Source organism: Ostrea edulis, chromosome 2 (assembly GCF_947568905.1).
Source record: "Ostrea edulis chromosome 2, xbOstEdul1.1, whole genome shotgun sequence".
Lineage (NCBI taxonomy): Eukaryota > Metazoa > Mollusca > Bivalvia > Ostreida > Ostreidae > Ostrea > Ostrea edulis.
In genome coordinates, this window is record NC_079165.1 from 61,276,415 (window position 1) to 61,302,775 (window position 26,361).

The 26,361-nt window shown below is 34.6% G+C and overlaps 1 protein-coding gene and 1 long non-coding RNA gene across 2 annotated transcripts; one reads left to right on the forward strand and one right to left on the reverse strand.

The window, feature by feature from the left end:
• Positions 1–1,772: 1,772 nt before the first annotated feature.
• Positions 1,773–19,079, reverse strand: LOC125679242 (uncharacterized). The gene is made up of 4 exons (XR_007371757.2): positions 18,882–19,079; positions 4,369–5,209; positions 3,920–3,984; positions 1,773–2,325 (listed from the first exon to the last, which is right to left on the reverse strand). It is a non-coding gene; the product is annotated as an uncharacterized LOC125679242 (long non-coding RNA).
• Positions 4,510–10,128, forward strand: LOC125679240 (atypical chemokine receptor 3-like). The gene is made up of 2 exons (XM_048918288.2): positions 4,510–5,483; positions 9,928–10,128. The coding sequence occupies exons 1-2, from the start codon at positions 4,510–4,512 to the stop codon at positions 10,058–10,060; spliced, it is 1,107 nt and encodes a 368-aa protein (XP_048774245.1). The 3' UTR covers positions 10,061–10,128.
• Positions 19,080–26,361: the final 7,282 nt, after the last annotated feature.

Below are 26,361 nucleotides of genomic sequence, written 5' to 3' on the forward strand. Positions count from 1 at the left end.
TGCATTGTATTCTTTGAAATATGCACATATAGTAACAATAGGTATCTTATTCAAGAGGTAGCTGCATGTTTATCTATGGAGGGGGAAGTGTTCGAAATATTTCCCTTTTTCATCAACCTTTCAAAAATCCACCAAATTAAAGTAGGATGTTTGTGACGTCACAACTTATGATTATCGACGTTTGTTTAGAAATAACTATATTAAGAAAGCTGTACATACTCCCTTAATCAAAATCAAGTAAACTATGTTTTAAAAGACTAAGGCCCAAACCATATGTAGTCTTATTCATGAAGTTTGCTGTCAATGTGTTGCAAGATCACAAAACATGACCACAGTGACATCACTGTAAAGGTGTTATCATTGGTCAATAATGCACGACCACATTATTGATTAATAATAACCAATCAAATGACACGTCACTTTATCGCGCATGAAAAATCCTGTAAAGGTGTTATCATTGGTCAATAATGCACGACCACATTATTGATTAATAATAACCAATCAAATGACACGTCACTTTATCACACATGCAAAATCCTGCATTATTCGTTTGGATGACAAATATAAAATTTCAATGAGCAATAATTCTCAATACTGTATTATACTATTTTCATTTTGTGTGACGGTTGTCTTACCCAACACAGACATTTCGTGAATTTATGGTATACTGGTGTTTGATAATTTCACATACTCAATCACACTTGATGACAATACGCTGTTGTTGCGGTCGTTGAACAATTTACACGTTGAAAACTTTGATACGAAATTTTTAAAAATTCGTCTTTCATACTTGTTTGGAAAAACACTTAACATTTCGACTCGTTGTAGAAATGTAAGCCAAAAATCCATCGTTTCTGAGTGTAGATTAAATTGTGCATAATTTTCTTGACATCATTGTCCCATAAATGGCTGATATGCCACCAATATATAAGCGTGACTTGTAAATATGCACATTGTTTCTGCTTCTAAATATAATATTTGACAATCTGATGTTAAAAAAATAAAATCAGGGTTTGTTTTGCTTCCTATCTTATTCGGAATAAATTTTTGATAGGATTCACTAAAGCGGATTACGAAAAAAGCGTAAACACCATGTCATATTGCATAATATGTTCCAAAATTAAATGATTTAATTCTTATTGTATTCTAGCTTCTAATTGGTCAAATACAATCTAGGAAATGAATAATTGAAGGTAACAAACTGATCAATCTCTTAAATCCTATAAAGAATACCAACTTAAGAGAAGGTAAACAAAGACCCGTGTACATACCATAGTTGGGACCAGGTGCGTAATAGGAGGAGTGAGCATCACCTGTTGATCGGTCACGCCCGGCATGAACCCTATATTTTGATCAGGTAAATGGAAGTTATCCGTAGTCAAAATCAGTATGTAAAGAACGGTCTAATAATGGGTATGAAACACGCCAGAGAGCATTAGAACCAGTGACAGCTTGTACATGTATTTGCAAACTACATCATTCATTTTAACAATCATATAATATGCGAAATGCTGACTTTAAACAAGAGTATTGAAACCCCCTGTAAGTCAACTTATTTGTCAGTAGCCTGCCTCGATTTGAAAATTGATTATACGTAGAACATGCTCTCACATATCGAATCAGTTGAGAGATATAAACACCATTATGTGATATTGTTACACAAATATAGGAAGTTGACTATGGAGAAGCTGAAGTCATCTTGTTTGTCGGAAAGTTGGGTTTTTAGTTTGCCTATGTTGAATAAAATATCCAAATATGAAGCAGAAATGGAAGATTCTGTGGTGTATTTTATTTCGAGTTATGGATGAAAATGAGCATTGTTTATAAATGCAACGTCGTTGATGAACCTATATGTCGAGTTGAAGGCCATAGTAAGATATTGTTTTCTTCTCAAATAGAAGCTTTTGAATAACTTCTGGCTCAGAATACAATAACAGGTCAGCTAATAATGGAGCACAATTTTTGTTCATGAGAAGTCCAAACTGTTGGAAGACCGGATCACCAAAGACTACAAAAATATTGTCAATGAGGAACTCCAGCATCTTTCTAATATGAACGTCAGAGTACTTGTGCGTAGAATCCAAGAGTTGTTCAACAAAGTAATTTTTTTAGATGACTGAGCACAAGATATGAATATTTTCGTGTTCTATTTTCATTGAAGAAACAGCTATCTATGATATCCTCAATCCTGGTCTTGAATTCCTTGCGAGGATGTGCAATTGGTTTGTACAATCTGGTTTGGTATGGGGACACACATCCCTGACAACAAGCAGCGGAAACTACTTTTGAAAAATTTACATCGGAGCACTGTTAAGTTGTGGTCTTCTATGAAATAGAAAATTAACAAGTACAATCAGATACACATTGTTTTCATGATGCCAAACAAACGTAGACTTTACTTGTATGCAAATCACTAAGGTAAAAATTTATTGCATCCTCTTAAAACAATGATTCAATGGTATATCATGTTTTTGTAAAAAAAAAAAAATTCCTGTTTCAATTTGAAATACATTTCTTACTGGGGGAGATCGCTTGGTACGCCTCTCAAAGGAAAACGAGACTAACTCAAACGGTACAACACAAGTTCATTGGACCTGTAAGCATATTATGCACTCTGAATTGATATCGTACACATTCCGAATAGAAAAGCCTTACAGTAGGTCATGGTGCACCAATCTATCTGACATGTGAACTGATTATGTATTTCTCTGAGAAGGTGGTTTTGACAAAATGTCAGTGAAATATCTGTATCCATGATGAGAAAAAGTCCAAAAAATTATTTGACCTACTTTTAGCCCTAAAGTAGGTCAAGGTGTACCAATCAAGTTGAAATGTGAACTGATTATGAATTTCTCTTAGAGACAAGTTGTGACGAAATCAGAGCAATATCTATATTCATAGCGAAAAAAATATGTAAAAATGTTTGACCTAATTTTACCCCTAAAGTAAGTCATGGTGTGTTACAATGGTGCACCCATCCAGCTGAAAAGCCAACTAAACTTGTATTCCTCCGAGAGGAAGCTTGTGACTAAATTTTAGGGCAATATCTGTATCCGTAACGATAACAAGGATTTCTACTACGTGATACCTCACTACACTTTATGCCGACGTGTAAGAATTATGATAAAATCATAAATTGCATTACAGCTTACCGTGCCGGTTGACGCTAGCCCAAAATAAACATGATTATAATAAAAACGCAAATTGCATTACAGCGCACCTCACCGACTTACCCCAAATAACGACTGAAACTTAGTAACAGGACACTTCCGTAATATTATTTGCATGTCGTTAGGGCAATTATATTTCGCTATACTACGTAACGCAAGTTTTTTTTATTATACATGTACATGAAATTTGAAACATTTCGAATATTTTCTAAAACAGTTTATGCTACAAGTTATAAAGTAAAGCAGATGATCAAATTAAAATGTTCTTTATCAGATCCATATTGTGTAAGTAAGTTGTTGTTTACACACACTGATCACGTAAATCTTCATTTGTGTAAATATGCAGATAATTGTGTATACATGTATATGCAAATAACATCCTGAACTATCAGTGGAAATTAATGAACCCCGGGGAAATAAAGAATAATGTGGATAAGAACAGCAAGTCATGTTGCCCAGACATTAAATATTTCATGTGTTGATGCAAAATAATGTAAATTTACTAATACATGTACTGCTATTTGACAATAACATTTAACAAGTATGGCTAAAATCATTTCTGAACCAGACATTACCCAGCAGTGACCAGATAAGTATGGTTATAAATAGTCTACTAATGTAGAAACTATCATTTGTAAATGATTACTGGACTCCTCGATTTGAGATGTTGTCAAATACTGATATGTTAGTGCAACGCTATATTTGAAATTATGTTACAGTAAAATGAATTCCTAACCGTCATCACATACATGCATATCATCAGCAAATTCTGTCTTCATTGCCTTACTTCCCTGTCATCTGGAAACTGCATTATCTGGAAAAAAAACATTATTTAACACCTGTTTATTGCAGATATTTTGCAATCGGTATTCTTTTTGTTGCAAGTATTTCACTATTCTTTTTGATGCAAATATTTAGCATTCTTGTCCGTTTCAGAAATAAGCTCTACGAAAAATACTAAAATTTACAGTAATATAGTTATTTTTGGTGGTCCATGCAAACTATGGAGAATAATTATGACATTGTATTTTATGATATCATCAAATAAAGAGACATCTGTTGCTGGTAATGCTCTGATATATTAGCTCCAGAAGTATAAACTGACGGGTTTCCTTCTGAAAAGTGCTCTTACTGTTTGTAGTAAATTAAAGAGAAAATCACTTGTCACCGAATGTTTCAAACGATTTTCGATACTAACCCTTGATCTTTATAGTATAAAGTAGTATTTTTTCCTCAAATCCACAACTTGACAGATTAAAGGGCAGAATGAAATACGTTATTTGAGTTAAATGTTTGTTCTTCTTTTGGTCACGTAAAGTGATTCTGGTTTAACGGTGTAATGGAGGGAAATGGTACGACTGAAACGTCTAACAGCTCTGCTCCCTGTGGAAATAATCTTTGTGAAATTGCTAATTACATATGGATGATTATTTCTCCAATTATATTTGTGTTTGGGATGGTCGGTGGAATTCTCATCGTTATGGTTTTTATTCGGATGAAATTCTGGGGTACACCTCTGATGGTCTTCCTTTTTGTACTGACTATGACAGATATGATAATTCTGTGTGTTGGTCTCATTCGACTATGGATTTTAGAAACGTGGGGCTTTGACATCAGGTCATTGTCCGACTCGGTGTGTAAGCTCCTGCATTTCCTAGTTTATTTCTCAATGCAATTTTCCTCATGGATTCTTGTATGTGTAACTGTAGAGCGTTTCATAAAATGCAACTATATTGCGTATAAATCAATTGTAACCGTAAAAAAATCTGTGATTGCAGTATGTATCTTATTTTCTGTTCTTGGATGCTTAAATTCCCATTACTTTTGGACGCATGGGTTCGTAACAAACAACAACGTTTCCATCTGCAATGTAACGCCTGGATATGAAACTTTTGATGATTGGTATATAAAAATTGATCTCTTTGTTTTGTGTGTGGTTCCGTTCTGTATCATGCTATCACTCGATCTTGTGATAATGAGGAGTTTGAAAACTGCACGCACTTTCCGCAGGTCGTCTGTTGCTGCACCACAGATGTATACTAGGACGAAAAAGGTAGACCAAAGATTAACGAAAATGTTAGTGTTTACTAACTCTTACTTTCTCATATCCACACTACCTGTGTCAATTTTGTTCATTTTGACAATATATCTTGACAGTAATGCAGAGGATATGAACGCCATCTTTACATTCTGTGGAAGCATAGTGTATACTTTACAATATAGTAACTATGCCGTTAACTGTATATTTTACACTATTTTTGACAAGAAGATTAGACAACATATCAGAAGACTGTTAAGGGCAGCCAAGCCGAGGTAATTTTCCTTTATATATACATGTACGTCTCTAAATCTTCGCAATTTCTTTCTGCAAGTTTTCTTTCCTGTTATTAAACCACACACACACACACACACACACACACACACACACACACATATATATATATATATATATCATCGTACAGAATGTACACTACATTTTAACATAACTGGAGTAGTGAATTTTCTATATTTACTACTTACATGTACTAAGGTAGTAATTGTTTTTCTGATTTCAGCGTATCATTCTTGATAAAAGTCTGTAGTCAAGATTATGACATTCACTCAGAAACAAAATATATTAATCATATCAGCAAAGATATCTCTACACACTGATTATGTTTTCAAAATTATTCATTTTGTATATCAAGAAGTCAAATATGCCATATTCTGATTTATCTCCAATATCTTCCTAAGTTGATTAGGTTCTACAACATTGTTTTGTTGGATCGAAGGTCCAAGGTATTATTCTGTCCTCTGAACTTTTTATACACATATATTCATAAGTTACTTCATTCATTCGTGTAACTTGCAGACGGACAACTGCATTGCACATCTTGCTTTGTCTGGAGCAGTAATGTTTCTTAACTTACTGTCTGATATAGTTTTATTTCTTGATAAAAATTTGTTTTCATAATGAAACAATGTACGTAGACTGTATGTACATTTCGGCAGCGCGTAGACTGTAGTAATCACCAGCAATACAAGTTTTATTATATCAATAATCTAACATTGCTCTGGATGTTGTCAAATATTCAAATTCGAGTAAATCATTAACGTATTTCCAAATGTAAACATTTATATTAATATGTAGTACATTGTACACTGATACATGCTTATGCAATTATCATTACATTCTAATTGTTATTGCATTGAAACATCTTCCTCTTTTTATTCTAAAACATATTTTTCTAAAATCATAATGACTGCCTGATTTCATGTAATAGACAACAGGTATTAAAGCACCGATCCATATTAAGTGATCATTTGAATGTTATCCCTCATGTAACAGGTGTTACCACAACACAGATTTCATAAAAACCTTTCAATACAATAATATATCTGTACCAGTAATATAAATACGATTTCTATGAACATTTTATAAGCCAAAAACAGTTTTAAAAAAGAAGAAAGTATATGTGCAAATTCAAACACTGGATTCAAACATTCGAACACTGCAATGTTTCCCAAGACATCCGTTTGGACTTCTTTTCGCATACAGATTGAAATCCAGATCTGCGTTTTCACTCGGGTGTGGGTACACATAGACCGAGGTTCTGCGAGATGTCTGAACAAAGAGACCATGCTTAGAACACTAACACGTTAAGTTAGGCAGATCCTATGTGATCTGGATTGTTTAACCGATTATAATCTAGGTGTTCAATGTATAACGAGCATATTTCATATCTAGTAAATGGATAGTGAAAGGAAAGGTGAAGATAACGAACAATGATCAATCTCATAACTAATATAAACAATACAAAATAGAAAGTTGGGCAAACACGTACCCCTGGATATACCAGAGGTGGGACCAGGTGCCTAGGGGGAGTAAGATTCGCCGTGAGCCCTATATCGTGATCAGATAAACGGAGTTATCCATAGTAAAAATCAGTGTGCCACGAACGGCCTAACAATCGATATGAAACATGTCAGACAGCATTTGCCCGATGATAGGATGTATTGGCAAACTATATCGTTATAACGACCATAGAATTTGCGAAATTCTGATTTTAAACGAGACTGTTGGAACCCCTGCACCATCAACTTGTTTGTCAGTAGCCTGCTTCAATTTAAAAAAACTGACCATAAGCAGAACAAGCTCTTGTATATCAAATCAGATGAGAGATATAAACACCATATGCAGGTGATAATGGAATATTGCTACATAAATATGGGAAGTTGACGATGGAGAAGCTGAAATCATCCCGTTTGTCATAAAGTTGAGTTGTTACTTTGCCGTTAATATTTACTTTCAATAAAATATGCAAGTATGAAGCAGAAGTGGACGACTCTGTGATGGTGCGATTTTTGTAATCATGGTATCATTTTGTAGGGTTCATCAAATAAAAATAATCCACCATAGGAATTTTCAAAATATTGTTTACTGCTCGATTTATTTCACCTAGAATTTTACATTGAAGTATATGGGAAGAGCATATGTTTAATTGAAATATTTTTCAAAGAAATTGTTTTCATGCAAATCTCTTGGTAGAAAGTTACGCATACTATACTTTCTGAAAATATTAAATATTATTATACCTCAGTATGAGAATTCTATGCAACGCGTAATCCGATTGGTCTAGACAGTCACGTGCCAGGGAAGACAAAACTTCATATCTCCCTCTCAAACATCATATCTCCCTATCATATTTCCCCTTGGGCAGCCTCGTGCATTTTCCATAAATTTAACGTCAAAGTAGACGAAGTGTATTATGACTTCACAATTAGTCCGAGTCATTCTACTTTCATAGTTCGTAAGACACAAAATATGCGGGTCTCTGATATACAGTTTTAAAATCGACTGATTTTGGTTGATATAAAAACATGCAAGTAAATCAGCATTCAAGGAGAATGGAAATACAAAAACTGGTTATCATATCACTGTTTCGCTGTTTGTACCTTCTATATATACGTTGACGGCGCGGTGTTACTGTTAGGGCGATCTCAGTTACATACATGTACGATGTATAGATGAGTAAACTCCAATCTCAAATACAATTTTGTGGTCTTGCTTTGTTTCGGTATAATAAACAATTTATTGCATGAATGTTCGGGAGATATGAAGATTTATTCACCCAAGAAAAATCATATTCCCCTCGGGCGTTGCCCTCGGAGAATATGATTTTTCTTGGGTGAATAAATCTTCATATCTCCCTCACTATCATGCAATAAATGTATAAAATTAATCATTTACAACACACATTTTTAGAAAATTAGATTTTTCTTATCTTTTACAAAGGGCAAATAACTCTTCAAAAAAGTTTCAAGTGCAAAAAGGTTGGCTTCTAAGCATTTACCAGTCTACTTCACTTTCATCATTATTTAACAAGAAACATTTATCTTGATTTAAATCCTTGAAAATTGTTCATTATCCTTTGAATTTTGTTTTTTGTTTTTGTTTTTTTGAATTTTCATCATTTATTAAAAAGTATACATACTATTTGGGATAAAATATCCTCGGATACTCCCTCTTAATTCTCACCAATGGTGCCAGGGGCCCATTGGATTGAATGTATTTTATTATAATATTATTCTATATAAGGCATATACATGTATATAATTTATATGAAAATACATAATATCAAATATTTTTCGAAATCATAAAAATATGATATACAACGTTGATGTAGATATATCAACAGTAGAATAACATAGAAATTACTTAAGGAATAATATATGAACAATGTAGTCCTAAGTTGACCGTATAGTTATAATAATAAATATTTAAGGATAGTTTATACTGGTCTCTTCACAGCAGCCAAGTTACATTAATTTACAAAGATGTTCAAAAAATTTATGCTCTTTTGCATTTATATACTTCAATACTGATGTATAGAAACATAATGATTTTTTAACATGATTATACATATTAAAAGTCGTTTCACTTAAAGAATCTAATCTACATAACATTTTATGTTTGTATATTCTGTAGGCTATATAAGTAATAAGTAAATTTAAGGATTTGGTTTTATCATTTTGTTCTAGAAAAACCCCAACAACAATGTGTTTCCATTGAACTTTGAAGGATAGATAACTGCTAACAGTGTTCCATATATTTAAAACATTTTCACACTCGTAAATTAGATGTTTTGTAGTCTCAACTTGCTTACAATGTGTACATTCATTCTTTACATCTTTTTTCCATTTGCTAATATATGCATTATTACATAATATGTTATTCAATAACTTATAACTGAATTCCGCTATCTGTTTGTCTTTCAAATCTTTAATTTTACATTTATAAATGTTTATCCAATTAGAATCACCGAATATTCTGAATTCTTCAGACAGTAATGCCTGAAAATTGGGTTTGAAAAACTTTTTATCAACTAAATTTTTATAAAAAAGATTACTTGATGTTTTAAGTATATTGGTAAATCCAAGAAGGAAGTTAAAATTAGTGACATTTTGTTAATTTACACAGCTTGAATTTGAAAAATCGTTTAGTCCTCGAATTTTTCTCGTGATTGTCATACTAATTTTGTATTCACATATCCTTTGAATTTTTAGTCGATGATCGATAGTCGAATAATCGAGTACTCGTTGATATCATTAAATTATATTATTGATTTTATCATTACTTATTAATGATAATATGATTACACCACATATTGTAGTATCTATGATTACATTCTTTAACAGTTAGAACATAGCAAGAACACAAATGATATTACCACTAAATTTGTGTACAATATATTCTTTATGATACTCAATCTTACAGGTTTGGACAACACGGCAGTCAGTACTCTTTATCTTCCTGTTCTACAAGGATGTCGCAATCGTTCTCCACCGTCTCCAGCAACGTGTCCATAAGAAGTATTTCAGAATCAGTCAGATTACAACAGAATACATAACATGTACTTGTTTTTGTTAATAAAGGTAGCGGGACATATTTACCATGATTAAATCATTGAGCAATTTTTTCAAATGTTTATTGTTTTGTTATCGAAAACCCTTTGATGGCGATAACCTATCGATATAAAATACCGAAGAGTAAACACTGACGAGACAGCGGGGATGTATAGGTGGGAAATCCGGACGTTGTACAGTCACGATAAATCAATATTTAAATTATCTTTTATAATTTATATTTTTACTCTGTGTTTTCATTAAACAACAAAGCTCTGATTATTTATACAGTAAGACGTTTTGAAACAACAAATCTTACTTTAATTATTACAATCAACACCAGCATAGATGGACGATTTTATAGTAGAAAACACTGATCAAAACACGAGGGTTTCTTCAGAAGTAGTTGAATTAACATTTAAGAATATAAATCTACTGTATTTATTAAATTTCTGTGTATGAACGTCATTATCTATGGTGCTCGGATATAGCGGTATGAACTTCAGCTGATTCATCGAATTTCCCCCTCTATTATTGACTGTGTCATGTAAACACTCTGAACAATACTCATAAATTCAGCACTCATCAGCTACTTACAAATTATCCCTACCCTTGTACGATATGAATTGAAGACATCTGTGAATACAAAAACAAATAATCACTAAACAGTTAGAATGAAAATCAATATTCTACAGATACTGTTGACAACAGAGCAGTGGGTAACATGAAAAATGAGCAATTCTACCGCTCAGCCGGAAACCCTCCAAACATATAAGTACTGCAATCTTAAACCACAAATCATTACAAAGTATGTTTCTCTACCTTACAATAAACGTACTTAATTTCCTTATCAAAAATACAAACATCACATAACGAGCAATGATCAATCTCATAATTCCTATAAGGAATACAAAATAAACAGTTGGACCAACATGGACCCCTGAATATTTCAGAGTTGGGATCAGATACCTAGGAGGCGTAAGCGTCCACTGTAGACCAGTCACACCCGCCGTGATCCCTATATCTTTATCAGGTAAACGGAGTAATCCGTAGTCATAATCACTGTGTAAAGAACGGCTTCATAGTTGGTATGAAACACGTCAGACGGCATTTGGCTCAATGACAAATTGTATTGGCAAACTAGATCGTTATAACGACCATATAATCGCGAAATACCGACCTTAAAGGAGACTGTTGAAACCTCTGTAAAATCAAGTTGTTTGTAGCCTGCCTCGATTTACGAACTGATCATACGCAGAACAAGCTCTTGTGAATCCAATCAGTTGGGAGATATAAACACCACAAGCAGGTGATAATGAATATTGCTACATAAATGTGGGGAGTTGAAGATGGAGATGAGATATATCTTAATATCGAATTGAAGGTCACAATAAGAGATTTTTTCTTCTCATGAATAAGCTTTTGAATAAATTCTACCTCGTAAGAATATAAAAACAGATCACCTAACAAAGAAAAACAATTCGTGCCCATGGAAATTCCAACAGACTATTGGAAGATCTGATCAACAGAGACTACGAAGATATTATCAATAAGAAACTCCAACATATTTTTTTAATTTCAACTTCACAGTACTTGTGTATGGAATCAGAGTAGTGTTTATCAAAGGAATGTTTGGATAACTGATCACTAGATATGAATATTACCTTTTTCCATTTTCGGTGAAGAAGCAACTGTCTATGTCTTTACGTTCCTGACGGATTATCTTCGAGATATGGACTATCATTGCCTTACTCTAATGTAGAGATATATAAAGAACAATAACTCTTCCAACATTTATCTTGGGAGAGTTACACAACTTCAAAGTGAAAACTGTTTTTGTATAAAGATAATAACGCTCTCCGTTGGACATAACCCAAGAGCCCTCTTAACAAATGAACAAATGCTCTGCAATAATCACAGTATCAATGAATATTTATAATAATCACAATATCAAAGTGTGTTTAAAGTTATGAGTAGTGTAATCAACACACCACAGGTTGTTCAATGTATTTTTCGACTTAATCTTATAATTGGAGGACACTTTCGAGAAGAGTGCCGTATTCCATCTATTTTCCAAAAGATAAGCAATATTCTTCGATAAAATTTCTATGATTTGTGTAACTAGTTTGGTATAGATAACTTGTATTATGGTATAACAGACATTCTATGATAGTCCGGTATTTCGTTAACAACCTAGCTTTTCTTCTATGAGTTACACCTGTTACTTGTTGAAACCTAATACCTGCTGCGGATTAGTACATGAAGATTCAGTTCCTTTCCATGTATCAAACAATCATGTTTATGCATGCACAAATTATGAAAATATAGAGTAGGTATTTTTGAAACCACAAAATCCTTCATCCAATAAACGTAATGCTTCGACACAGATTTATTGTTCGTAGGTGCAGAACACATTAATTGTTCTACCAAGCCCTTATCGCTATTATTATTCTGCCATAACATATGCGAAAAGTGGTGTAAACCAAATGTGGATTCTGGAAAACTTGGGGAAAAAATTGAATAAATTTAAAATCACACAACTTTTCAAAATTCAAAAGCATAAAAACATACTACATTTAAACACTTTATACTACTAATCATTACGATGAATTAAAGACTAGGCTTTTTGAAATCATAGAAAGGTGCTTCTTCAATACCAATAAAACATTCATATTTTGTGATCAGTTATCCACAAAATTACTTTGATAAGCACCACTCTGATCTATGTATAATCATTCTGAAGTTGTTAGTACCAAAATATGCTAGAATTCCCCATTTACAATAACTACCTAGTTTTTAGTTATTGGGCTTTCCAACAGTCTGTTGGAATTCCCGAGAAAAATAATTCTACTCCTATATTGGCTTAGCTGTTTTGGGGTTCTTACGAGGCAGAATTTATTCAAAAATTTCTGTGAGAGAAGAAAAAATATCTTGCTTTTGACATGAACTCGACATTTAGATACATCAATGACGTTTTATCTATTAACAATACTCGCTTTCAATCATAAAAGGTGTAGATAACAGTGATCAAATTCCTATAAAGAATACAAAATAAAGATCTAGCGTTGGGCAAACATTGACCTCTGGATATACAAATGTACCAGAGGTGGAACCAGGTGCCTAGAAGGAATAAGCACCCCCTGTTGACCAGTCACACCCGCCTTGAGTCCTGTGTCTTGATCGGATAAATGGAGTAATCCGTAGTCAAAATCAGTGTGTCAAGAACGGCAAAACAATTGGTATGAAACACGTCAGACAGTATTTGACCCAATGATGGATTAAATTGACAAACTAGATCATTATAACGACCATAGAATTTGCCAAATGCTGACTTTAAACGAGACTGTAAAATCAATTTGTTTGTAAGTAGCCTGCCCCGATTTAAAAACTGATCATACGCAGAACAAGCTCTTGCGTATCGAATGAGTTGAGAGATATAAACACCATAAGCAGGTGATAATGGAATATTGCTACATAAACATGGGAAGTTAACGATGGAGAAGCTGAAATCATCCCGTTTGTCATATGTTGATTTGATATATCCCAGTGAACTCAAAATAAAAGACACCACAGACTTTTCCATATCAGCATCATATCTTGATATTAAATTGAACATTGACGTTTACGGCAAACTAATGACATACGGTATCTATACCTTCATTTTTGTAGCAATATTCCATTATCATTTGTATATGGTGTTTTTGATGAATTTTTAAATCGAGGTAGGTTACTGACAAATAAGTTAATGTTCCACTGGATTCAACAGTCTCGTTTAAAATCCCCATTTCGCAAAGTGTATATTCAATATCATTAGGTCGACTGATGCCTGACGTGTTCTTTACATATGGTTTTGACTGGTCAACACGGGGAGCTTACTACTCCTAGGCACATGATCCCACTTTGTTTTCAGAGGTTCGTGTTTGCTCTACTCACAAATTTGTATTCTTTATGGAATTGTTTAGATTGATTATTATCGTTATCTTCACTTTTTCACTAATCAATTTAAAATTCGTAAGACTTTCGCACAAAATTGAAGAAAATAATAACAAAATGCATTTAAGCCGTTGGCGCAAGGATTATCGTCATGTGTGGGTATGCATGAAAAGGTGAAGATAACACGGACAGTGATCAATCTCATAACTCCTATAAGGAATACAAAATTAAGAATTGGGCAAACACGGACCCCTGGATATACCAGAGGTGGAATTAAGTTCATAGGAGGAATAAGTATCCCCAGTCGTCTGGTCACACCAACCGTGAGTCCGATATCTTGATCAGGTAAATGGGGTAATCTGCAGCCAAAATCAGTGTGCCAAAAACGGCCTAACAATCGGTATGAAACACGTCAGACAGCATTTGACACAATGACAGGTTGTATTGGCAAACTACTTCATTATAACGATCATAAAATTAACAAAATTCTGACTTTAAACGCGGCTGTTGAAACCCCTGTAACATCAACCTGTTCCTCAGTAGCCTGACTTCATTGAAAAACTGATCATACGCAGAACAAGCTCTTGTGCATTGAATCAGTTGAGAGACAAACACCATATGCAGGTGATAATGGAACATTACTACAAAAACATGGGAAGGTGACGATGGAGAAGCTGAAGTCATCCTGCCCGTCATAAAGTTGAGTGGTTAGTCTGCCCTTAACATCTATTTTCAATAAAATATCTAAGTACGAAGCAGATGTGGAAAACTGTGGTGTCTTTTATTTCGAATTCACTGGGATTGATTGAATATTGTTTAACGTCCCTCTTGAGAATATTTCACTCTCATGGAGATGTCACCACTGCCATTGAGCAGGGAGGGATCTTTATCGTGCCAAACCTGCTGTGACACGGGACCTCGGTTTTTGCGGTCTCATCCGAGGACAGTCCCATTTAGTCGCCTCTTACTACAAGCAAGGAGTTTACCGAGGACCTATTCTAACCCAGATCTCCACGGGAACAAATTGACTGGGATATATCGAATCGAAATATGAATGACAAGAAATGTTTGTAAAAAATTATGCCCCATGGTGCAAAATTGAAAAGGGCTATACACATGCATCATTTAATTGATAGTAGTGCCGATCCAAATCAAGATATTGCGCAGACATATCTTCCTATGTCAGAGTGGATTGACCATGTGACCTAAATATCAATAGGGGTCATCTACACCTTAGGCACTACCAGTGTACCAAGTTTGGTGTCAATCAAGGAAATGATTCTTAAAATATAGGAGATAATAGATTACTATGTCCAGTTTAACCCTTATCCTTTGACCATATGAACCAAACTTTTATAAGGGTCATCTACTCCTTATGATGTACCAGTCTACCAAGTTTGAAGTTTGTCAAGCAAAAGGTTCTCAAGATATTGAGCAAACAGTATATTTCTATGTCTAGTTTGACCCTTGACCTTTGACCATGTGACCTCAAAATCAATAAGGGTCATGTACTCCTCACAATGTATCAGTGTACCAAATTTGATGCCTGTCAAGCAAAGTGTTCTCAATATAGTGAACAGACAATATATTCCTATGTCCAGTTTGACCCTTGACCATGTGACCACAAAATCAATAGAGATTTGCTTCTCTTGAAGGTGTAACCGTGTACCAAGTTTGGAGTTGTCAAGCAAAGAGTTCACAAGACATTGAGCAGTCAGCATATTCTTATGTCGAGTTTGACCCTTGACCTTTAACCTTGTGACTTTAAAATCAATAGGGGTAATCTTCTCATAAAGTTGTATCAGTGTACCAAGTTTGATGTCTGTCAAGCAAAGGATTCTCAAGACATTGAGCGGACAGTATATTCCTATGTCCAGTTTGACCCTTGACCTTTGACCATGTGACCTCAAAATCAACAGGGGTCATCTACTGTTCACAATGCATCATTGTACCAAGTTTAATGTCTGTCAAGGAAAGGTTTCTCAAGATATTGAGCGGACAGCATCTACCTATGTCCAGAGTAGATTGACCCTTGACTTTTCAATATGAAAATCAATAGGGGCCCTTTTCTACTCGTAACCAACCCACATATGAAATATCATTACTATGTAGTGAATGGTTCTCAAGATATTGAACGGACAACATGTGGTCTACCGACCGACCGAACGAGCGACCGACCAACCGACAGGTGCAAAGTAATATGCCCTTCTTCTTTGAAGGGGGACATAAAAATGATTATTATTAATATAAAACGTTGTCTATATATCTAAATATCGAGTTGAAGGCCAGGCAAGATATTTTTTCATGAAAGGTGAAGATAACGAACAGTGATAAATCTCATAACTCCTAGAAGGAATGCAAAATAGAGAGTTGGGCAAATACGGACCTCTGGTATACCAGAGGTGGAATAAGGTGCTTAGGAGGAGTAAACATCCCCTGTTGACCGGTCACACCCGCCGTGATCCCTATATCTTGATCAGGTAAACGGAGTAATCCGTAGTCAAAATCAGTGTGCCAAGAACGACCTACCAATGTAGAAGCTTTTGAATAAATTCTACCTCATAAGGATATAACAAGAGTACCACAAACGGTACATAATACACCCGTGAAATGCTTAGGGTGTTTTTCTTGTGCTATAATTTGTATAACTTTGCTTCAGGTAGTATAAGCCATCATGAGGCTGTGACAAACTTTCATATGAACAAAGGGTCTTAGCTTAAAAATCGAGATTTCCTCAAAATGGACCAAGTTCAACAACCTGTAATTTTTTTCAAAAATGGAAGAAAATTAAAATCCTTTCCCAGATGCACATCTTCAATACCCATACAAACACTCCACAAAATAAGATGGTCCTCACTTGAAAACTGTGGGAGGAGTTGGGCGGACAAATGATGTACCCTCCATAGAATATTAATTTCCAAATAGACTAAGTTCAACAACCTGTAAGTTTCTCAAAAATTGTACAAAATCAAAATCCATCCCAGATGCACATCTTTAATACCCATACAAACACTCCACAAAATAAGAAGGCTCTCACTTGAAAACTGTGGGAGGAGTAGAGCGGACAAATTATGTACCCTCCATATAATAATTATTTCCAAATAAAGGGGCAAAACTCCTGGAAAAAAGGTCGAAATGGATCAAAATTGCAGTATGATCTAGAGTGACCCACAAAGAAGCTACACAGCAAGTTTCAGCATGATATGTGAAAGGGAAATGAAATTATAAAGAGAAAACCCCGAACCGACGGACGGATGGACGGACGGACGTACAGACGTACCATAATATGTCCCGTCTAAAGACGGACGTATAAAAACAGCTAACAAAACTTCAACATTTTGTATTTATTGAAAAGAATTGTTAGCGTTGATTGTGTGATCTATTTATATAGAAGAGTTACCTATCCTGAAAATCATGATAAAACTTAATATAATTGCAATGGTCTTGTCACACTTTCCATGAAATTATTTTCCGTCTAAAATTTACACAGACTGTAGGGAATGGGTACCCTTTAAATATGTTTTCATTCCTTTTCAGATGTTATGGCTTAAACAAAAAGATAATATGCTTGGTAGAACCCGGTTAAAACACATTTATCTAATGATATGAGGAAAACATGTTAACGATTTATTTTTTCAAAAAGACTAAATAACGTATTAACTAATGCACTTGATATACATGTACCTGGTATATGATATATGAACATCACTATGATGTATTCAAGCCGATCTCTACACGGAAGAATATACACTGTAAGAACTTTTTAAATCAATATAATTTCCTAATTATCAATCAATCATAGCTATATGTCAGGTCGTGTAGTAGGTGTGATGTCAAGGCTAGTAAAGCAAAGACAAGTATTACCAGTATGGCTTATCAATTCAAGGCTAATAATGGAAAGACAATTGCCACCAGTATGGCTTATTAGTTCAAGGTTGTTAAGTTGAAGGGTCATTGATTAATTGTCTCTTTCAAAGTGAAATCAATCAGGAAATAGTATATATTTGAAAATCCTCTGAAGAACAACTGGAATTTGAATGATACCTTCCTTATATATTGTACATTCAAATGGAAATTATAAGCATGACTTTCGATGTCACTTATACGATTACATAATGGTATTATATATGCATATTTGCTTTTAATCTTGGTTAGCAAATCATAAAACTGAATCAGAAATTCAGGAAACTAATTATTAGTTTAGTATCACCACGCACCAATGCCACATTATAGCGATCGAACAATACTTTCAGTACTTTGAATATTGATTTTAATTTCAAATGTAATCCTTTGAGGTCGTTCCAATGGAACCCTTATTACATAATAACAAAATGAAAATCTCTCTCAGAAGTTAGTACGTAGAGTGCATACCTCTGGTGTTACAGACTATCTACGATCTTTCATTCTATGAGGGGAATTCTTTATGGGGGTAAAACTGTCAAATAATCCTTTTCATCACAATAATTCGGCACAGTTTTTAGTACTTGCAAATATATTTCTATCGAAAAAAAACTGATGAAATATTTGAAGAAATGGTAAAATTATCTATTTAATAGGGACAAAAACAAATGAATTTTGTTAAAAAAAAAAATTAACAATAATTTTGAGTACTTTTATTTGGAATTATACATACTTAACACAAATAGATATATCAGTCAAAATATCATAATTGTCAATTCAACTTCAATGAATAGCAGATAGCTCTAGGTTTAAAACAATTATAATGTATCCAAACTCCGCCAAAAATCTTTTTTTTTTGCTGTGACCAAGCCAATACAGAAAACAATACTATGAAAATATTATCGTTTTCAAAGGATTTGAAAATACTACTTTTATAATTGACACCACCCTTGCAGACAAATACTTGTACGATAAAGAGTTGTAAATACAAACCGCTGCTCTCTGTGTTATTGTCACACTTCCACACAAGTTCAAGTTGTATAACGTCATTCTTCTGCACAAATACAGTAAAGATTTTATACGTAAGTTATTGCTCTCTGCATCATGACACTCTTCCACACTGGTATAACAAAGATGTCATCCTTCCACAAAAACTTCTGCTTCTGTATGACCGCTACCCTTCCACACAAATAAGACACATCATTGTGATGTATATTGTCACCCTTCCACACATTTAAGACATAGAATTGTATACCACTCTTCCACACAAGCAAAACAAAGCATTGTAGAACGCCAGCCTCTCACACAAGTACGTCAAAGAATTATATGTCACCCTTCTACAACAGTACGACAAAGAATTGTATAATGTCACCCTTATACATCAGTACGACAGAGAATTGTATAATGTCACCCTTCCACATCAGTACGACAAAGAATTATATAATGTCACTCTTTCACACACATAATACAAAGAATTGCACATTGATACCACAAAGAGTTTTATATATAAACTACTGCTCTTTGTACAAATGCAACTCTTCCACATCAGTACCCCAAAATTTTCACAGCCATACTTACTATACTTAAAATATCTTTAAAGAACACCTGTTACCATACAGGTAGACGTTGTCATTGACAAAACCAACATTTCTCACCTTCTGATCTCCTACCAAAGGAAAAGACATTATTAAAACTCTAACAACCATTAAATCTTATGTACATTGTTGGAAGAGTGTCTCTTGCTGCAGCTGTCATTGCATAATCATTGACAATTATACACGGTGAATGACTTATTTCGCAGCTTGAATAATTCGTGTGGATACAGGAATCTTTGATGGTATAAGGATTGATTGATTGTATATCACTGTTCCTTATCTTTCACTTATATGGGGACGTTCGTAAAAGGAAGTAAATATCTATTTGGTATAATTGTTAACCAATCCATGAAATAGTCACCGAGATCATTTTACTATCGATTATGGATTTTTCATTGATTTAGCATTTTATGACAAAGTGGAGTTTATTTACCAAACACTTAGTAAACGCAAACTCTTCTTTTTTGTATGTGAAAAGCATAAAAATGTATGAAAGTGCTCTTATATTATCAATGGCATGAAAACCATTATATATATAAATGGGTTCACATTCATATCTCTGCTTTATGCTAAATACAACACCCAATACCTATGAATGCAAATTGCTATAGAAAATGCTTGTACTCGTATCTATATTTCAATAGATTGTCTTATAAATACATCGGAAAAAGTGAAAATAATGAACAGTGATCAATCTCATAAATTTTACATAGAATACAAAATACAAAAACAAGACAAACACGAACCCATGGAAACATCATAGGTGGGATCAGGTGCCTAGTAAACTGCCCATGTTGACCAAGTTACATCGGTCGGGAACCTTAGTTCTTGATCAGGTAAACTGAGTAAATCCGTAGTAAAAATGGTATGTAAAAACGGCATAACAATTGGTATGAAACACGTCAGACAGCATTTGACCTAATGACAAGTTGTATTGCAAATAAGAACGTCATAACGACCATAAAATTTGCTAATTGCTGACTTTAAACGAGACTGCTTAAATCCCTGTAACATCAACTTGTTTGTTTGTAGCCTGTCTCTATTTACAAATTGATCATATGTAGAACATGTTCTCACGTATCGAATCTGTGGGGAGACATAAACACCATATATAGGTGATACAGGAATATTGCTGAATAAAAATATGTATAAGAAATAGACAATGGAGAAGCTGATGTCTTCTCGTTTGACATATGGTTGAGTTTTTAGATTAAGTGCGTGTTTTCGTAAATGTTAGAGGATGGCCTCCTCAATCTCGAAATGTGTTTTGAAATATAAAAGCCAAGTCGTTAGCTGAAGATATTGTGTTTCAAACAGTATTTCGAGACTAAGGAGGTTATCCTGCATCATCTACGAAAGCAAGAACTTTATTTCACCGCACTACTGTTCAGAAACATTCAGGTGATTATTTCCATATACAGCAACGAAGTAGGCTATTAGATAATGCGTGTCGCTTATGATAAATTGATGAAGGCGGCTATTCCACAATGGCTGCTTCCGAAACGGAATAGCTGGGTTTTTGGGGTTTTTTTTTTTTTTTTTTTTGGTTTTGCTGTCGTTGAGAAAAAGAGGAGATGGTAGGGCCTACTATTTTGAAAGATATTCCAAGTATTTAGTTTAATGTTAACTGGTTAAATCATCTGATCTGATTGATTTCCAATGCACAGTCGAAGAAAACTTTACACACGTGGAAAAGAGCCATGTATGTTTATACTAGTATGTGTATCGATCTCGGAACGCAGATGACTGGTTTTTTCCGAGAAGACTGGTTTTTTGTTGCATGTCCAATATTCTTCAGTCATTTATTTTATTTGTACATTTAATAATGTGTTTTTCATCATTAAAAAATAAAATAATCAGTTTTATTGTTTCATCACCAAAACTCAAGATATAAAAATAGATATCTAACAGCCGTTTTAAGGCAATACACAATATATCATCCGGTCGACGTGAAACCGATATGTAAAAAGTATTACATCTTATACCTTTTTGTGAAAATTTAATATGCATCACTGTTCTCATAATCTTTTGATGACGTAATTGATGTGTTGCAGAACAATAGCCGCGTCATTTCTGTGATTCTAATAACCGTAGAAATGCAGTTAACGACTACGTTCAGTAAAACATCCAAATATGAAGCAGATGTGGAAGACTGTGTTCACCTGGATCTATAGTTTCTAAATTTAGATGAAAAGAAATATTGTTAATAGAAAATACGCTGTCGATGTATTTACATGCATGCACATATCGGGCCACAACAAGATATTTATTTTTCCCGTGTAGAATATTTTTTAAAACTCTGCCGGAAAAGAATACAGAAAACATGTCAGATAATGAAGAAGCACTAGTTATGCCCATGAAAATTCTAACAGACGTTTGCAAGATCTGATTTTCAAATTGTCAATAAGGAACTCCAACACATCGTTTACATACATATCACTTTCATAGAACTTGTGTGAAGAAATCACAATAATGTTTAACAAAGCAATTGATTGGATGACTGATCACAAGATATGCATATTTCCGAGTTCTATATTTATAGAAGAAGCAGCTGTCTATGATCTCAGAAAGCTCAGTCTTTGATTTATTGTGAGGAATGGTGGTGTGAAGTGTTGAAAAGCCATGCGTTTCATGCTTTTGATTTGGGAATTTTTTTTATGATTTCAAAGTAACCAATACCTACTTCAGTGGAATGTTAGAGAATCCACATTTGATTTTAATATATCCATAAAGAATAAAGATGGGAACATGGTAAAACAATAACTCGGTCCTGCAATGTATCTTTGTAAAGATTTTTATGACGTTTTGAAATACAATACTTGTATGTGGAAAATCCCATATGCAAGTATTGTATTTCAAAACGTCATTATCTCAGAACAGTGTATCAATGAACAAAAAATAAATATATGAATACTTATATCTTTATTATTGCGTTTATGGGCACGGCTGTATTTACAACACAAAAGAAACGGGCCGCCAGCATGATCAGGGGCAGGCCCCAACAAACAACAAAATCATCATCAAAAGCAAATTCAACATCAACATATTCTCTTGCAAAGTCAACATTCAAAGTTAAAAAATATCAACATTCACAGTTCAAAGTTCACATCATATCAAAGAGTGCTTGACCCTGGGAGGTGCAGAGGTCAAACATCTCATGACCTTGACCCTGGGAGGTGAAGAGGTCAAGGACTTGTAGATTTTCATATTTCATCATAAGTTCTGACAGTGCCGCTCGTAAGCGCTAAAACCAGGTACCAACGTCACACTGCACACAGCCGTACCAGAATGCAATATATGCTAAAGTTGATGAACTAGGACACCTTCGACTCCGTTTGTGATGTCGGCATTGAAGACGAGGTTTTCCTGAAAGTAGAAATTAACAGACGACGCTGAAAAGGCAAATAAAGTGGAGGGAGGGGTGGGTTTTACAGACAAAAACCTTTGATTTCATCAACGACCTGATATGATGCTGTAAATTTGGAAAAGGAAGAGGCAGACAAAGCGTCGCCACTTATATATGGCGCAAGGGGAAATAATCAGAATGGACTTCAGTGCATTAGACAAACGGGGAATAACTGCGTATTGTACTGTCTTTGATAAAACCATCTAATTCATATGCGAATTAGATGTAAGTATTAATTCAAATTTGTTTTTACCAATGACTGAAATACTAAATGTGTTTAAAACTGAAACGGATTTTGTCCTTTTTGAAGAAAACTTAGTGGAACTAGAGAATAAATTAGATTACCAAGGTGAAGACAACGAACAGTGATCAATCTCATAACTCCTACAAGCAATACAAAATAAATAGTTGGGCAAACACGGACCCCTGGACACACCAGAGGTGGGATCAGGTGCCTAGGAGGAGTAAGCATCCCCTGTTGACCGGTCCAAGTTATTCTAACATACGGTTGTAATAATGAGCCTTACAAGCGAAGACAATGTTCTTCAAATACAAGCTTCGTCAGCTGAAACCAGTGCATATGCTTCATGCCATTTATCTAGTTCATGCATCACTCCTGGAGAATTTTCGTTTTAACGAGTCTAATACAAAATTTTATTTTTCCTCCAATACTTTTTACTCATTGTGTCAAATTTCCAAGGTCTTCCCCTTCACATTTAGCCCATAATTGAATATAATCTTTGAGCGGTCGCATTGCTCAATGGTAGAGCGTTCGCTTCCTAACCGGGAGCTCATGAGTTCGAATCCTCCTCATGTCATGGCAGGGCCAACCTAAGACGTTGAAATAGGTAGTGATTGCTCCTTCGCCAAACGCTCGGCATTTAGAAGTGAGAACCACGAGTCTTATGGATATGAGCTTAAAAACGAAGGTACCGTGTCGTAGCATAGCAGGCGTTAGCACGTTAAAGAACCTCACTGCTTCGGCTCTGAGCACTAAGCATACATAATGTAGGTCTAAGTTTGTGGTACTTCACCTACAGCTAGTGACGTCTCAATTTGAGTGAAAAGTTCTCGAAGGGACGTGAAACAAACAAACAGCAGAAGCTACCACAGACTTCATCAATTGAAAAATTGGGAATCCCTGAATATCAGCTAGCCCCTTTTTAAATGAGTGATCTCAGATTGTCATAGTCAACACTATTTACATTAACAGTAGTGTCATATCCAGCTAGAGTATAACTGAAAGAAGGAGATCAAGAACACGTAAGATGATTTTCGTTAAGGTGGTCTCTACCTAAGCACAGCAGAGTTTGTAATTAATTTTTTTTAGATGCAATAGTAGAAGCATATTTGTAGGAAATACGCCCTGTAAACTTGAACTTGGAATATGATGGAATACAAGACTGAACATTTTTTATGACCAAGAATGTTGCTTTTGAAAAGGCATCTATTCCTTTGCTGTTAAATTTCGGTGTGATGGTGTGATTAGGAAGAATTGTCAGTTGTATCACGCGGTAGTTTAAATTCCTAAGATGGGCAACATTTATAATCACAGAATTCAGTATGTATTCTTGTTTGCTTGTTCTTTTGTTTTATGTATCTTTCTTTAGAATTTTTTCACTCATATTGATCTCACCAACCGTACATGAAGTACCACTAATTCAGTTCTATGTCTAGCGTACAGGGCCTTCAGGGTTCTTTAACGTGCCAACGCCTGCCGTGACACGGGACCTCCGTTTTGAAGGTCATATCCAAAGATGACTCACCTCCCGAGTGCTAGCGTTTGGAGAAGGAGCAATTATTATAGATGAGACATTGGGTATGTTTAGATTTCTGTTTGATCGATATCCATGACTACGCTTCGTCTGTGTACTGTGAAAAATCCCATCACATTCATATTTCTAAGTATTCCCATGTGGACATGTAAGATTTCCCACATTTTCTACATTATCATTGTACCCATATGGAAAAGCAATGCCTACTGTTCTAATCCAGAGGTTTTCTCGTTGTTTAAATTTTAGTAACTATATATCCACACTCCCGTGGCTCAGTACGTGCTATTGATAAAGACTTGTTCAGACTCCCGGGTCTCAGTACGTGCTATTGATATAAGCTTGTTCAGACTCCCGTGAATCAGTGCGTGCTATTGATATAGGCTTGTTCAGACTCCCGTGGCTCAGTACGTGCTATTGATATAGGCTTTTTCAACGAAGTGAATGAATTTGTTTTAAGTCAATGAAAACCGAATTATCCACAACATATTATTTATATATCTTTAGAAGGTATTCACAGAAATAGTTATTGTTATAAACACACCTTTTTATGAATTGAGTTTCTGAATGAGTTGTTTGGGATGAAGAGAAAGAGGCATGATGTAATTATGTGTGTAGGGAGGAAATATACATATCATACAATATATCTGCATGGAAAATTACAATCACCATTGCTCTATTTATGATTATAAGAAATATTACATATCAACTTCTGAGTAAATACAGTTCTATTTCGTGGAAACATATAACGTTGACGTTACAGTGTACTTAAGACATATCTACAAGGACACGTTGTCGGGTTGATAATGTCATTGTACCACTTCCCTTTTAAATACTCGTTTACAAAGAAAATAATGATAAAGGATTTACTTGATACATTTCCTTTCATTGAACAAAAATTTAAAATCATATTGAGAGTATCTCAGTTCTAAAATTATTTCAGATGTTGAGGAAACGGATTGTTTAAAAAGGGTCTAATTGCTACGATACATTAGATATGAAAGGAAACAGGCAATGAGATATTATCGTTGACTTGTGTCTGATAGTGTATAGGACCATACCATAGGCCCAAGTAACCTTTGCTGATCAAAATATATTCGTCGGCGTCGTCTTTCTTTTTTTCTTTCTTCACATTTTCAGCTTCTTCTCTCAAACCACTTTGTCAGTTCCATACGAGCTTGGCACAAAATATCACTAAGTAAAGGGACTACATATTTGTTCAAATGAAGGACCATATGCTCATTTCCTATGGTTCCAATTTGGGAAATAATGAAAATAAAATGAGTCTGTAAAAATCTTACTACAGATTCAAGTTAATTCAAACTATGATCCCCGGGACCTGGATGGCAATAAGTAGTGTAAATTGAAGCTTATGGACAAAAGGCGTAAAAAATTAGATGCAGCACATTATTAGTTGCACAGTTAGTTAGTGACCTGATACGGAAAAATACATGGTGTGAAAAGAAAACCGTATCGGTCTCGCCGAGACCGATACGGGGTTTCTTTTCACACTATGTATTTTTCCGTATCAGGTCACTAACTAACTGTGTAACGAATTTATCACGTCGAAGACCTCTAACTGTATATGTGGAGGTAACTTAGGTAGCAGGGGACAGTTTCGCACTATAGGCCCGGTCAACTTTTTCAAAAAATGGAAATACCCCATATTTGAAGTGATATTACATGTGTAAAAATGTATA

Excerpts from the sequence above, each read along its gene's own strand:
- LOC125679240 (XM_048918288.2), top strand. The coding sequence starts at position 4,510 with ATGGAGGGAAATGGTACGACTGAAACGTCTAACAGCTCTGCTCCCTGT. Across the intron at positions 5,484-9,927 it reads TTAAGGGCAGCCAAGCCGAG|GTTTGGACAACACGGCAGTC; the intron begins GTAATTTTCCTT and ends TCAATCTTACAG.